The 15,796-nt window shown below is 45.9% G+C and overlaps 1 protein-coding gene across 1 annotated transcript in view; it reads right to left on the bottom strand.

The window, feature by feature from the left end:
- Nucleotides 1–15,796, bottom strand: part of LOC106603525 (coxsackievirus and adenovirus receptor homolog) — a 108,630-nt gene that overhangs the window by 4,793 nt on the left and 88,041 nt on the right. Inside the window, exons 3-6 of the mRNA XM_014197343.2 lie at nt 14,116–14,320; nt 1,099–1,254; nt 815–937; nt 501–639 (exon numbers count right to left, since the gene is read on the bottom strand). Coding sequence (XP_014052818.1) covers nt 501–639; nt 815–937; nt 1,099–1,254; nt 14,116–14,320 — 623 coding nt within the window. The remainder of the gene's footprint in view (nt 1–500; nt 640–814; nt 938–1,098; nt 1,255–14,115; nt 14,321–15,796) is intronic.

Here is a 15,796-nt window from a genome sequence, read left to right as displayed (position 1 = left end):
TACTGTGTCCAGGGGGGCTGGGCAGGACAGACAGGATCCACAGAACAAACAAAACTCCCAAACTGATTACCAAAGCCGTTTATTTTAGGAAGGGGAAAAAAAGAGAACGCTGATGGGGCGACAACCTTTTTTCCGTGTGTGTGAAAGAAAGAGAGAGAGAGAAAGAGAGAGAGAGAGAGAGAGAGAGAGAGAGAGAGAGAGAGAGAGAGAGAGAGAGAGAGAGAGAGGGAGGGAGAGAGAGGGAGGGAGAGACAGAGACTGGGCAGGGAGGAGCTGGGGCCAGAGAACGTCGGACGTTCACAATGACACATACCTACTGGCACATTTTTCGTTGCTTTATCTCAGGCTGTAGCAGCCAAATAACCCACATACAGATAGTTAGATAATACATACTACACTGCTATATCAGTTTGATGCAGTATGTACCAGTGTCTGTACAATGAAAGTGTATTTGGGGGATCCTACACAGCATTGATGGTGTTATAATGCGTTGCCCATACCTGATCTCGTAGGAGATCTCTTTCTCGTACTTCTTCCTGTTCCGGGCGCGGCAGCAGCAGAAGAGGATGATGGCGATGATGATGAGGGCCAGCAGAACAGCGATGATGGCTCCAGCTATGATACCAGCAGTGTTGGGTGCTAGACCAGACAGAGAAAATCATTAAAAACACTCATCCTTCACAATCCCACCATTTTGACTCTATACAGCCATACAGGTCTCAGCACAAATGCCCACCTGATTAAAATAATCAAATCATTCTAATCTTCAATTAAGACCACATAAAGGTGAATCAGGGGGCGTTGAGGGACTCACGAGGAGTGATGCCAAGCTGTAGAATACACTCCTCCATGCCCACGTGGTTCTTAGCTGTGCAGCGGTAGGTTCCTGAGGAGCTGGTGGACGCGTTCCTTACATTCATGGTGCCTCCCACAGGGTCTACAGACAGAGGGGGAGGGGTTGACAGCAGCACGTTCATGAAGCCAAAACTTTTCAGAGACCCTTCTGTCCATTTGGCAGTGAATAACCATTCTGTATGAAAGCATCTGCTCCATCTGGGGATGGTGAAACCTAGCTTCCATAAATATTATGTGTCTTACCGAGCACGGCGGAGGCAGGCAGCAGTTTGTTGTCGCTGGTCTTCTCCCAGGTGTACTGCAGGGGTTTGGTCCCCTCACTGGACGTACACCTCAGAACCACATCCGTACCCTCCAGGGTGGGGCCGTCGGCAGAGCATCTGGGCTTGGACGGCCTCACTACCAGGAGAGAGGGGGAGAATAAGCTATTAGAGATGGCAGACATGGCGGAAAAGAGAAATTAGCTTGAAGCTACACAAACCCTTCCTAATTTTCTATTGCACACCCCTCTGGGCAGGTTGCCACGCTTTGTGTGTGTGTGTCTCATAGCAGCAGTCATCAGCGTAATGAGAGCAGTAATCAGGGTCAGTGATACAGCTGCTGTCATTACAGGTGCTGTCACTCAAGATAATTACGATCAGAGCGTGACACACACACAAATGGTGGGGGTAGGGCATCTGTGGAAGCCAGGCATAGTTTCAGTCTGTTGACAGGAGACGAGAATCCAAAAGCAAACAAAGCTCCAAATTGAAAGCAGGCCAGATCCAGTGCAAGGCAAATATGAACAGACCAACTGTCTGTCTGCTGGAGCGGTGGGGTGAGGTAGGGGGTACTATGCTAGGGATGGGAGGTGGAGGGGCATTTAGGAAGCCTGATTGGCGCTGTGTGTGTAGTCATGTGTGTATGTGCGACTGTGTGAGTGTCTCTCTTTCTCTCTCTTTGTGTGTCTGAGCGTTGTGCTGGAGCACTGACATGGTTTGGTAATGGGCGCTGTAACAACAAAGCCCAGCGAGAGGGGAGGACAGAATCATGTGGATTAACACCAGACAGCCCTGTGGGACACTACAGCACATAGTGCAGCGCCCAGACCATCTAATCTAATAGGCAGGGGTCAGGACGGACAGAACGAGGGAGGGGAGGAATGAGAGAACAGAGAGAAATGAAACGAGTTCTGATGGACGGTTGGAGGGATGACAGGGGCCAAGACGGCTCGCTCTCCTGACTTGGCGGTCGGCTGTCCACATGCACTGTGTGTGTGTCTTACAATGTAATACAGCAATGATATTTTGAATTCACATTAAAAGCTCAAAGTCAGCTTGACATATCAAGGGCTACATATAGCTCCACATGTAGATGTTCCTATTGGAAATGGGTAGAAGCTTCATCAGAGCAGATTTCTATGTGAGAGATGAGGTCAAAGGAAGAAGAAAGAATGGTCTTTAGAGAGATACTGTAGAGACTAGAGGGAGACAGTGATTGGTTGTGGTGGACTATATGGATGTGGTGTAATATGAAGGGCTAAAGATAAGGTGATGTATTGCTGTACAGGACTACATTGAGGTACAGACAGGGTACAGTAGAGTATATATGGAGAAAGTGAGCGTGATACATTGCGGTAGACCACAGAGACGTGGCTATAAAGACCATGAGGGATTAGTTTGGAGAGGCCAGGGAGACTGAGAAAGATTGGCTGTAGTGAGGTCTAGGCAGTGCTGATTGGTTGTTTGGGATTCAGATCAGGGAACTTGAGAGAAAGTGATTGGCTGTTAAAGAATGTAGTGACCTATGGGTAGACGTTGGTTGGGACTGAGGCCAAGGTGACAGAGTAAAAGTGAATGGCTGTTGAAGGTTGATGTGAAGTCTAGGCAGAGATGGTGAATGGTTGTGAGGGTTGCCGATGTGCCTGTCCGGTGTGCTGTACTGACTGCAGGTGCCCTCTCCTCCTGTTAACGTCACTGTCCATCTTTAAACTAGCGGAGACAACACACAGCTCACAACGTTACCTGCACTCAGGGAAGATGCCTCTGTGTGTGTGTTTTTAAACAACTAATGGACTGACGGTTGGTTCAATTATTTTAATTCCATTTAGTTCGTTTTTTTCTTCTTCTGTGAGCTCAATGCACAGTTTCTCTAGAGACACATCAGATCCAGCCCAAACAGTGCGATGTTGTAGAGGGTTGTAGTTTCTAACAGGACAATATTCAACATAGTTTAGCACAGAAAACGCGGTAATTAACTACAATGGCCATAATCCATTGCGCGCCTATTTGTCTGGTCGGTGTGGGGCAGACACAGAGAAATGAGAGAAGAACGTGTGAGGTAGCTCTACCTGAAAATACATGACCTAAGTGATTGATAGTTGGTATTTATAAAAGTGTGTCTTATTTACTTCAAAGAACTACTAAAATAGTGATTTTGTCAGACCGCATAGGCAGCAGCTAAATATAGATGAGATGAAGACTTGGAATTATAAAAGTCATAAAACAAATGAAAGATTTGATTAAAGTAATGTGAATAAATGATGGTTAATAAGTGATGAGCAGTAATGGACAGTCACTACCATCATGGGACTTTGATTGTTTTATTCAGTGTTACAGAATTCAACCCACATAATGCATAGTCCATTTAATGTAAAAAAATGTATCAAAACCATAATGTTTTTATAATTGAACCGAAATCAAACCGTCCTCAAAAAGTAATAATCGCTTAGCACTAGTGTGTGTGTGTGTGTGTGTGTGTGTGTGTGCGTGCGCGCGCGCAGAGTAAAACGGTGTACATCTGAGAGTGTGTGACTGTGTGCCATGTCTGAGTGACCATGTCTGCCAATGTTCTCCGGAGCATTTACATTGTGACCTGATGGGAATTCATTGTATTATTCTTTTGGACAAAATTCATATTCACAAATGTATATTTATAAAAACTCTACCAACAAAAAATTATCAAATGTGTGTATATCCCTTGCATGTTGACCAGACCGCTGGTGTGTGTGCGTCCGCCATCGCGAGCATGTTGATTTTGTCCATCCACACCAGACGCGATCAGGACACGCAGGTTGAAATATCAAAACAAACTCTGAACCAACTATATTAATTTGGGGACAAGTCGAAAAGAATTAAACATTTATGGCAATTTAGCTAGCTAGCTTGCTGTTGCTAGCTACTTTGTCCTGGGATAAACGTTAAGTTGTTATTTTACCTTAAATGCACAAGGTCCTCTACTCCGACAATTCATCTAAAGATAAAAGGGTAAACATAGTTTGTTTCCAGTAATCTCTCCTCGTTCAGGCTTCTTCTACTTCGGACTTTACATGGCGGTTGGCAACTAACTTCAAGGTGCATTACCACCACCAACTAGACTGGAGTGGGAACCTCAGTTCATCTTTCAATCACCCACGTGGATATATGCTCCTAAAAACCAATGAGGTGAGGCGAGACTTGCAGCGCATCAAGCGTCACAAATCGAACCAAGTTATATTTTAGCGCCTGGCTACGCAGACTCTTGTTGACACGGTCGAGCAGTGTGGTCAGCATGTTAAGGTCCTTGTGTAATGTGTTATTGTATACCCTAGCCTAAAAGTCCTTTGTATAGTCTTTATGAATACTTATGTTTCCAATTTAACTTTGTATTGATTTATTATTGTTAATAAAAAAAGAGCGACCTGAAGATATACTGGGGAGCAGGCAAGAGGTCTTCATGTCTCCTTGTCACACTGCTCCCCTTGAGAAATGGAACAGCTCTGCCCCAGAGGTCAATGGCTTTAGGCCTGTCAGACCCACTACCGGGCAGCAGCACTAAGCAAGTATCGACAGACACTACATCACCAGCTCTGTGGCCAACTCAGGAGAAATGCCTCTGCATTGTATTTGCTCTAGTCAGCTCAAGCCCATCTCTCCTCGGCTGGCTCAGGTAATCATTGGACATTACTGAATCAATTTATCTTCCTCCCTGTAGACCTGAGAGAGCAGATTCAAGCCAGGCTTACTGGTATAAATGAATGACTAGAAACCAGTTTGTTTTGGACACAACTTCCTGGTTAAGGCAGTTAAATATAACACCAACGAATTGTGTCACAACACCAATTTCTCAAAAGAGAGATGTTGTTAACCAGGAAAACAAGAGTCCTAATCATACTTTATCCAGGCACTGGCCGTGTTTACGATAAAGTGTGCAGGGCCTCAGTAATAGTTCCTATATTGTTTGACCACATCAGTCAGCCCACACCACTTTTCATACAGTATGTAAATATGCTGAATGGTTGAGTGACTGGGGGAGTTTCAGAGTAAAGTTGACACAGGAACAGCCATACACTTGCCTGGCTACCCAGACTCCTTGCTTCGGCCAAACAATACGCCACACCCACGGATGTTCGTTTGTTCTCCGCAATGAGTCTGGATCTGATTACCTCCCCGACAATTTCTAGAACGCAAACACATTCTAATGGTTCTGATTGAGACTAGATACCGATGGGTTGGGCCAGAGCCAGAACACACACGGGTAAAGTGGTGTTTTGAAAATTCGGCATTGGCTTTGATACTCGGAAACATGGCTCTCTCGGGATACTCTGTCGGAGTCGGTAAAGCTAGCAGGATTCTCAGTACATCGCGCAGACAGGAAAAAATATCTCTCCGGGAAGCAGAAGGGCGGAGGGGGGTGTTTCATGATTAACGACTCATGGTGTAATTCTAGGAATATACAGGAACTCAAGTTCTTTTGTTCACCCGACCTAGAATACCTCACAATTAAATGCCGACCATATTATCTCCCAAGAGAATTCTCCGTCATCGCCGGGGACGTTTACGTCTCACCTCAAGCCAAAACCTTGACGGTCCTCAAAAAACTTCACTGGACTTTATGCAAACCAGTAACCACATATCCTGAGGCTGCATTTATTGTAGCTGGGGATTTTAACAAAGCAAATCTGAGGACTAGGCTGCCGAAGTTCTATCAACATATCGACTGTCCTACTCGTGTTACTAAGACTCCTGACCATTGCTATTCAAACTTCCAGACTGCTTACAAGGCCCTCCCCCGCCCTCCTTTCGGCAAATCTGACCACAACTCCATCTTGCTCCTCCCGTCCTATAGGCAGAAACTCAAGCAGGAAGTGCCCGTGCTGTGTACTATTCAATGCTGGTCTAACCAATCAGAATCCACGCTTCAGGATTGTTTTGATCACGTGGACTGCGATATGTTCTAGGTAGCTTGCGAAAATAATCTTGACGCAAACATGGATACGGTGACTGAGTTTATAAGGAAGTGTATAGGAGATGTAGTACCCTCTGACTATTAAAACCTACCCTAACCAGAAACCGTGGATAGATGGTAGCATTCGCGCAAAACTGAAAGCGCAAACCACTGCATTTAACCATGGCAAGGCAACTGGTAATATGGCAGAATATAAACAGTGTAGTTTATTCACTCCGCAACGCGAAGTAACAAAGCTAAACGTCAGTATAGAGTAGAGGTCGACCGATTAATCGGAGTGGCCGATTAATTAGGGCCGATTTCAAGTTTTCATAACAAATCGGTAATCGGTATTTTTGGTCACCAATTTTTTTTATTTTTTTTCACCTTTATTTAACTAGGCAAGTCAGATTAAGAACACATTCTTATTTACAATGACGGCCTAGAAACGGGGGTTAACTGCCTTGTTCAGGGGGGATTTGTTTTTGCAACCTTCGGTTACCAGTCCAACGCTCTAACCACCTGCCTTACATTGCACTCCACAAGGATTAACAGGCTGACTACCTGTTACGCGAGGGCAGCAAGAAGCAAAGGTAAGTTGCTAGCTAGCATTAGACTTATAAAAAACTATCAATCTTAACATAATCACTAGTTAACTACACATGGTTGATGATATTACTAGTTTATCTAATGTGTCCTGCGTTGCATATAATCGATGCGGTGCCTGTTAATTTTCATTGAATCACAGCCTACTTCGACAAACAGGTGTTGATTTAACAAGCGCATTTGCGAAAAAAGTACTGTCGTTGCACCAATGTACCTAACCATAAACATCAATGCCTAACAGGAAAATGTTGACTTAGCCATCCGTTAGATAAAATACAGAACGGTTCCATATGTCACTGAAAGAAAAAAAACGTTTGTTTTCGAGATGATAGTTTCCGGATTCGACCATATTAATGACCTAAGGCTCGTATTTCTGTGTGTTTATTATATTATAATTAAGTCTATGATTTGATAGAGCAGTCTGACTGAGCGGTGGTAGGCAGCAGCAGGCTCGTAAGCATTCATTCAAACAGCCCTTCGCTCAACTTCAAGCATTGCGCTGTTTATGACTTCAACCTGGGTGGGTATAATTTGTGGAACGTTCCAACAGGAATCTATTCCAAAAACTTCGTAAATAACAAGGTTTCCAAAAAACAACGCATACAAAGTTGTATAGAGGCAGAATAAGATACCGGGTAGGGAGTGGTCTATTTCATTGCGTTTTCACTCATCACGTTTATTCTGAAAAAATGTCTGTCCTCACATGTCTGTTTGCCTATGGACAAACATTAAGAATAAGCTACGTGGTGAGTTGATGCCTATTCGGCAGCTAGTTAGCTAGGTTTGTATGCGTTGCTACTTTGTATGCGTTGTTGGTTGGCAACCTTTTACTTTACGTTTTTTGGAACAGATTCCTGTTGGAACGTTCCACCCCTTCAAGCCTATCAACTCCCAAGATTAGGCTGGTGTAACCGATGTGAAATGGCTAGCTAGTTAGCCGGGTGCACGCTAATAGCATTTCAAACGTCACTCGCTCTGAGACTTGGAGTAGTTGTTTCCCTTCCTCTGCATGGGTAACGCTGCTTCAAGGGTGGCTGTTGTCGATGTGTTCCTGGTTTGAGCCCAGGTAGGAGCGAGGAGAGGGACGGAAGCTATACTGTTACACTGGCAATACTAAAGTGCTTATAAGAACATCCAATAGTCAAAGGTATATGAAATACAAATCGTATAGAGAGAAATAGTCCTATAATTCCTATAATAACTACAACCTAAAACTTCTTACCTGGGAATATTGAAGACTCATGTTAAAAGGAACGACGAGCTTTCATATGTTCCCATGTTCTGAGCAAGGCACTTAAACATTAGCTTTCTTACATGGCACATATTGCACTTTTACTTTCTTCTCCAACACTTTGTTTTGCATTATTTAAACCAAATTGGAAATGTTTCATTATTTATTTGAGGCTAAATTGATTTTATTGATGTATTATACACTGCTCAAAAAAATAAAGGGAACACTTAAACAACACATCCTAGATCTGAATTAATGAAATAATCTTATTAAATACTTTTTTCTTTACATAGTTGAATGTGCTGACAACAAAATCACACAAAAATAATCAATGGAAATCCAATTTATCAACCCATGGAGGTCTGGATTTGGAGTCACACTCAAAATTAAAGTGGAAAACCACACTACAGGCTGATCCAACTTTGATGTAATGTCCTTAAAACAAGTCAAAATGAGGCTCAGTAGTGTGTGTGGCCTCCACGTACCTGTATGACCTCCCTACAACGCCTGGGCATGCTCCTGATGAGGTGGCGGATGGTCTCCTGAGGGATCTCCTCCCAGACCTGGACTAAAGCATCGGCCAACTCCTGGACAGTCTGTGGTGCAACGTGGCGTTGGTGGATGGAGCGAGACATGATGTCCCAGATGTGCTCAATTGGATTCAGGTCTGGGGAACGGGCGGGCCAGTCCATAGCATCAATGCCTTCCTCTTGCAGGAACTGCTGACACACTCCAGCCACATGAGGTCTAGCATTGTCTTGCATTAGGAGGAACCCAGGGCCAACCGCACCAGCATATGGTCTCACAAGGGGTCTGAGGATCTCATCTCGGTACCTAATGGCAGTCAGGCTACCTCTGGCGAGCACATGGAGGGCTGTGCGGCCCCCCAAAGAAATGCCACCCCACACCATGACTGACCCACCGCCAAACCGGTCATGCTGGAGGATGTTGCAGGCAGCAGAACGTTCTCCACGGCGTCTCCAGACTCTGTCACGTCTGTCACATGTGCTCAGTGTGAACCTGCTTTCATCTGTGAAGAGCACAGGGCGCCAGTGGCGAATTTGCCAATCTTAGTGTTCTTTGGCAAATGCCAAACGTCCTGCATGGTGTTGGGCTGTAAGCACAACCCCCACCTGTGGACGTCGGGCCCTCATACCACCCTCATGGAGTCTGTTTCTGACCGTTTGAGCAGACACATGCACATTTGTGGCCTGCTGGAGGTCATTTTGCAGGGCTCTGGCAGTGCTCCTCCTTGCACAAAGGCGGAGGTAGCGGTCCTGCTGCTGGGTTGTTGCCCTCCTACGGCCTCCTCCACGTCTCCTGATGTACTGGCCAGTCTCCTGGTAGCGCCTCCATGCTCTGGACACTACGCTGACAGACACAGCAAACCTTCTTGCCACAGCTCGCATTGATGTGCCATCCTGGATGAGCTGCACTACCTGAGCCACTTGTGTGGGTTGTAGACTTCACTAGAGTGAAAGCACCGCCAGCATTCAAAAGTGACCAAAACATCAGCTAGGAAGGATAGAAACTGAGAAGTGGTCTGTGGTCTCAACCTGCAGAACCACTCCTTTATTGGGGGTGTCTTGCTTATTGCCTATAATTTCCACCTGTTGTCTATTCCATTTGCACAACAGCATGTGAAATTTATTGTCAATCAGTGTTGCTTCCTAAGTGGACAGTTTGATTTCACAGAAGTGTGATTGACTTGGAGTTACATTGTGTTGTTTAAGTGTTCCCTTTATTTTTTTGAGCAGTATATTAAGTTAAAATAAGTGTTCATTCAGTATTGTTGTAATTGTCATTATTACCCCCCCCAAAAAAAATTATAAATCGGCCCGATTAATCAGCAGCGCTCTTTTTGGGCCACCAATAATCGGTATCGGCGTTGAAAACTCATAATTGGTCGACCTCTAGTATAGAGATAAAGTGGAGTCGCAATTCAACGGCTCAGACGCCAGACGTATGTGGCAGGGACTACAGACAATCACACGACAAAAGGAAAACCAGCCACATCACCGAGACCGACGTCTTGCTTCCGGACAGGCTAAACACATTCTTGGCAAGCTTTGAGGATAACACAGTGCCACCGACGTGGCCCGCTACAAAGGACTGTGGGCTCTCCTTCTCTGTGGCCGACGTGAGTAAGATATTTAAGTGCGTTAATCCTCGTAAGGCTGTCGGACCAGACGGCATCCCTAGCAGTGTCCTCAGAGCATGCGCAGACCAGCTGGCTGGTGTGTTTACAGGCATATTCGATCTCTCCCTATCACAGTCTGCTGTCATCACATGCTTCAAGACGGCCACCATTGTTCCTGTACCCAAGAAAGCAAAGGTAACTGAACTTGACTATCGCTCCATAGCACTAACCTCTGTCACCATGAAGTGCTTTGAGAGACTGACTACCTTACCTGCCACCCTAGACCCATTTCAATTTTCTTATTGCCCCAATAGATCCACAGACGATGCAATCGCCATCACTCTGCACACTTCCCTATCCCATCTGGACAAGAGGAATACCTATGTAAGAATGCTGTTTATTGACTATAGCTCAGCATTCAATACCATAGTACCCTACAAGCTCATCATTAAGCTTGAGGCCCTGGGTCTGAACCCCGCCCTGTGCAACTGGGTACTGGACTTCCTGATCGGCCTCCCCCAGGTGGTGATGGTAGGAAACCACCTCCACTCCACTGATCCTCAACACTGGGGCCCCACAAGGGTGCATGCTCAGCCCCTCCTGTACTCCCTGTTCACCCATGACTGCGTTGCCAAGCATGCCTCCAACTCAATCATCAAGTTTGCAGATAACACAACAGTAGTAGGCTTGATTACCAATGATGAGGTGACAGCCTACAGGGAGGTGGTGAGGGCTCTGGGAGTGTGGTGCCTGGAAAACAACCCCTCACTCAACATCAACAAAACAAAGGAGATGATCGTGGACTGAGAGTGCACCTCATTATCTACATTGACGGGACTGCAGTGGAGAAGGTGGAAAGCTTCAAGTTCCTTGGCGTACACATCACTGACAAACTGAAATGGACCACCCACACAGACAGCATGGTAAAGAAGGCGCAACAGAGCCTCTTCAACCTTAGGAGGCAAAATACATTTTAAGTAAAACGAGTCCTATATCGACATAACCTGAAAGGCCGCTCAGCAAGGAAGAAGCCACTGCTCCAAAACCGCCATGAAAAATCCAGACTACGGTTTGCAACTGCACAGATCATACTTTTTGGACAAATGTCCTCTGGTCTGATGAAACAAAAATAGAACTGTTTGGCCATAATGACCATTGTTATGTTTGGAGGAAAAAGAGGGAGGCTTGCAAGCCCAAGAACACCATCCCAACCGTAAAGCACGGAGGTGGCAGCATCATGTTGTGGGGGTGCTTTGCTGCAGGAGGGACTGGTGCACTTCACAATATAGATGGCATCATGAGGGAGGAAAATTATGTGGATATATTGAAGCAACATATCAAGACATCAGTCAGGAAGTTAAAGCTTGGTCGCAAATGGATCTTCCAAATGGACAATGACCCCAAGCATTCTTCCAAAGTTGTGGCAAAATGGCTTAAGGACAACAAATTCAAGGTTTTGGAGTGGACATCACAAAGCCCTGACCTCAATCCCATAGAAAATTTGTGGGCAGAACTGAAAAAGTGTGTGCAAGCAAGGAGACCTACAAACCTGACTCAGTTACACCAGCCAAGTCAGGAGGAATGGGCCAAAATTCACCCAACTTATTGTGGGAAGCTCGTGGAAGGCTACCACGAAACGTTTGACCCAAGTTAAACAATTTAAAAGGCAATGCTAACAAATACTAATTGAGTGTATGTAAACTTCTGACCAATTGGGAATGTGATAAAATAAATAAAAGCTTAAATAAATCATTCTCTCTACTATTATTCTGACATTTCACATTCTTAAAATAAAGTGATGATCGTAACTGACGTAAGACAGGGAATTTTTATTAGGATTAAATGTCAGGAATGGTAAAAAAACGGAGTTTAAATGTATTTGGCTAAGGTGTATGTGAACTTCCGACTTCAACTGTATATACTGTTTTCTATACTATTCTACGGAATCTCATTCACTTAATGTTTACATACCTTACATTACTAATCTCATATGTATATACTGTTTTCTATACTATTCTACAGTATCTTAGTCTGTTCCGCTTTGACATCGCTCGTCCATATGTATATAGTCTTAATTCATTCCTACTTAGATTTGTGTGTATTGGGTATATGTTGTGTAATTTGTTAGATATTACTTGTTAGATATTACTACACTGTCGGAGCTAGAAGAACAAGCATTTCGCTACACCCACAATAACATCTGCTAATCACGTGTATGTGACCAATAAAATGTGATTTGATTAGAGATGATCCAATCGCTGCTAACTTTCTTTTGTACAACACACCTCGTTTTGACGTCACCACAAATGACTTCAACGATGGCAGTCTCAGACTGAAGTACAATATATATACAAAAGTATGTGGACACCAATTCAAATGAGTGGATTTGGCTATTTCAGCAACATCCATTGCTGACAGGTGTAAAAATCAAACACACAGCCATGCAATCGCCATAGACAAACATTGGCAGTAGAATGGCCTTACTGAAGAGCTCAGTGACTTTCAATATGGTACCGTCATTATGGTACCGACCAGGGCATTTTGTGTGAGTTTGTGTGGCAAGACTACTGTTATAGTGAAGTGGAAACATCTAGAAGCAACTACGGCTTAGTGGTAGGCCACACAAACTCACAGACCGGGACCACCGAGTGCTGAAGCACAGAGCGTAAAAATCGACAGAGTTCCAAACTACCTGTGGAAGCAACGTCAACACAAGAATTGTTTGTCAGGAGCTTTATGAAATGGGTTTCCATGGCCGAGCAGCCGCACACAAGCCTAAGATCACCATGTGCAATACCAAGCATCAGCCGGAGAGGTGTAAAGCTCACCTCCATTGGACTCTGGAGCAGTGGAAACGTGTTCTCTGGAGTGACGAATCACGCTTCACCATCTGGCAGTCTGACGGACAAATCTGGGTTTGGCAGATGGCAGGAGAAAGCTACCTGCCCGAATGCATAGTGCCAACTGTTAAGTTTGGTGGAGGAGGAATAATGGTCTGGGGCTGTTTTACATGGTTCGGGCTAGGCCCCTTAGTTCCAGTGAAATCTTAACGCTACAGCATACAATGACATTCTAGACGATTCATTGCTTCCAACTTTGTGGCCCTTTCCTGTTTCAGCATGACAATGCCAACGTGCACAAAGTGAGGTCCATACAAAAATGGTTTGTCGAGATCGGTGTGGAAGAACTTGACTGGCCTGCACAGAGGCCTGACCTCAACCCCATTGAACACCTTTGGGATGAATTGGAACGCCGACTGCGAGCCAGGCCTAATCGCCCAACATCAGAGCCCGACCTCACTTACGCTCGTGGCTGAATGGAATCAAGACCCGGCAGCAATGTTCCAACATCTAGTGGAAAGCCTTCTCAGAAGAGTGGAGGCTGTAATAGCAGCAAGGGGGGGGACGAACTCCATATTAATGCCCATAATTTTGGAAAGAGATGTTCGACGAGCAGGTGTCCACATACCTTTGGTCATGTAGTGTAGGTAGCAAACAGAGCAGTGGAAGAATTCAGTTTGAGTCGTCAGGCAGGGAAGTGTGTGAGTATATAGCAGCTGGATTAGTATAATCATCACTATGAATGTTCTGCTTATCTCACACCCTAGTGATGACAAATCAGTCATGTACGCACTGTACATTTCACAAGACTATTGTCAATTAGCTATATTAAATTGGCAATTAGTAGGCTATTGGGTGTTTGATGTCATCTGATAATAGTGACATAGCTCTTTCCTATCAGTCTATGGATTGAATGGGGCTGCAATCTATAACCCCACTAGGAATGTTAAACATACCACCACACCAGGGGAGGTTGGTGGGTGGAGCTATATGAGGACAGGCTCAGTGTAATGGCTAAAATGGAATTACCATTCCATTAATTCCATTCTAGCCATTACAATGAGCCCGTCCTCCTATAGATCCCCCCACCAGCCTCTACTGCACCATACCATTCTAGAGGGGGGCATTACATTGAACACTTATCTAGTCAGCCACATGTACCCTTTAAAAGGGCATTGTGTTTGGAGTTTTTACTCCAATAGATAGATAAAGTAATGGCTGTTTAAGATTTAAAATGTCACCAGTGGTGTCTCACTCACCCATGACGGTCAACAGCATCTTCCTGCTGCGGATGCCCGGGGCCTTCTTCACCTTGCACTGATAGGTCCCAGTGTCGCTAGACCTCAGACCCGTCAAGTTGATGGAGGCGTCACCATTCTTAGGGTCGGCTGAGTTGAAGTGGGCTCGCCCCTTCACTGCAGGGTAGTAGTCCTCATAGGCCCTGTCCCCAGAGTACAGGATCACCTGAAGGTGGAGACATGGGAAGGAGGGGGGAGAGACATGGGAGGGAAGGAGGGGGGGAGGGAAGGAGGGGGGAGAGACATGGGAGGGAAGGAGGGGGGAGAGACATGGGAGGGAGAGACATGGGAAGGAGGAATGGAGGGAGAGACATGGGAAGGAGGAAGGGAGGGAGAGACATGGGAAGGAGAGAGGGAGGGAGGGAGAGAGAGACATGGGAAGGAGGAAGGGAGGGAGAGACATGGGAAGGAGAGAGGGAGAGAGAGACATGGGAAGGAGAGAGGGAGGGAGGGAGGGAGAGACATGGGAAGGAGGAAGGGAGGGAGAGAGATGGGAAGGAGGGAGGGAGAGAGATGGGAAGGAGGGAGGGAGAGAGATGGGAAGGAGGGAGGGAGAGAGATGGGAAGGAGGGAGGGCGAGAGATGGGAAGGAGGGAGGGCGAGAGATGGGAAGGAGGGAGGGAGAGAGATGGGAAGGAGGGAGGGAGAGAGATGGTAAGGAGGGAGGGAGAGAGATGGGAAGGAGGGAGGGAGAGAGATGGTAAGGAGGGAGGGAGAGAGATGGGAAGGAGGGAGGGAGAGAGAAATAAATCGATAAATCGAGAATTAGTGCGGCAGTTACATGTACAAGAGTTACAACTTTCAAAAAAATCAAGCCTGGAGAAATAATCCAAGCTGTTATTGAGAGAGTGCAAACGGGCACCCTGTCTTTGTTCACTAAAACAACCGATACTGAGGGAGAGTAAGTCAGTTTGTAACATTCTTATCTCCCTAACGACCTGCAGTGCCTGGCTCTGGCTTGTTTTAGCCCTTTCATTTCCATGCTGCTGAGCTGTGGTATGGCATGGAACAAACAAAGCCCTACTGTGGAGTCAAATCAACACCTGCTGTGTCAACACAGACCGAGAGAGAGCTATGCCCTGGGCTCAGCAACAGCCCCCAGCGCTACCTTCCTGCACCTCCCCTACCCCCCCGTCTGTCTCTCCCCCTTCCCTCCGACACAGAGCGACGTGGAGAAGACAGGAGATGGAGTCAAGGTGGAGCCAACGGACAACTAGCCGGAGAAGCACAGAGGCAGAGAAAACAAGGATTGGGAGGGAGGGCCAAACTAAAAATGAAAGGATTCCAGTTGTAATTCTCTCACACTGCAGGCAGACAACAGGCACATCATTCTCCATTTTCCATGGAGATGGTCAGAGACAGGAGCTAATGGTGTGTGCCGTGATCCTCATCATACACACGTACTGACAACCCAGGCTGGAGAGCCCAGGCTGGAGAACCCAGGCTGGAGAGGAGAAGAAAACATAGATAGACGAACAGAACAGAGGGCGGTGGGCTGGGAGGCGGCAAAAGAAAAGAGAACCAGATGGACGGCGGACTGCAAGTTGTCTAGCAGCTCGGCTGGGGATCCTTGTGTAGAGCCCATGACTGCCAAGCCAAGGCTGTGTAGCTAGAATACATCTTGAACATACTGTATTAGCCA

Source organism: Salmo salar, chromosome ssa04 (genome assembly GCF_905237065.1).
Source record: "Salmo salar chromosome ssa04, Ssal_v3.1, whole genome shotgun sequence".
Classification (NCBI taxonomy): domain Eukaryota; kingdom Metazoa; phylum Chordata; class Actinopteri; order Salmoniformes; family Salmonidae; genus Salmo; species Salmo salar.
Note: the sequence above shows the minus strand (reverse complement) of the source record. Positions and strands in the feature narration are given on the sequence as shown.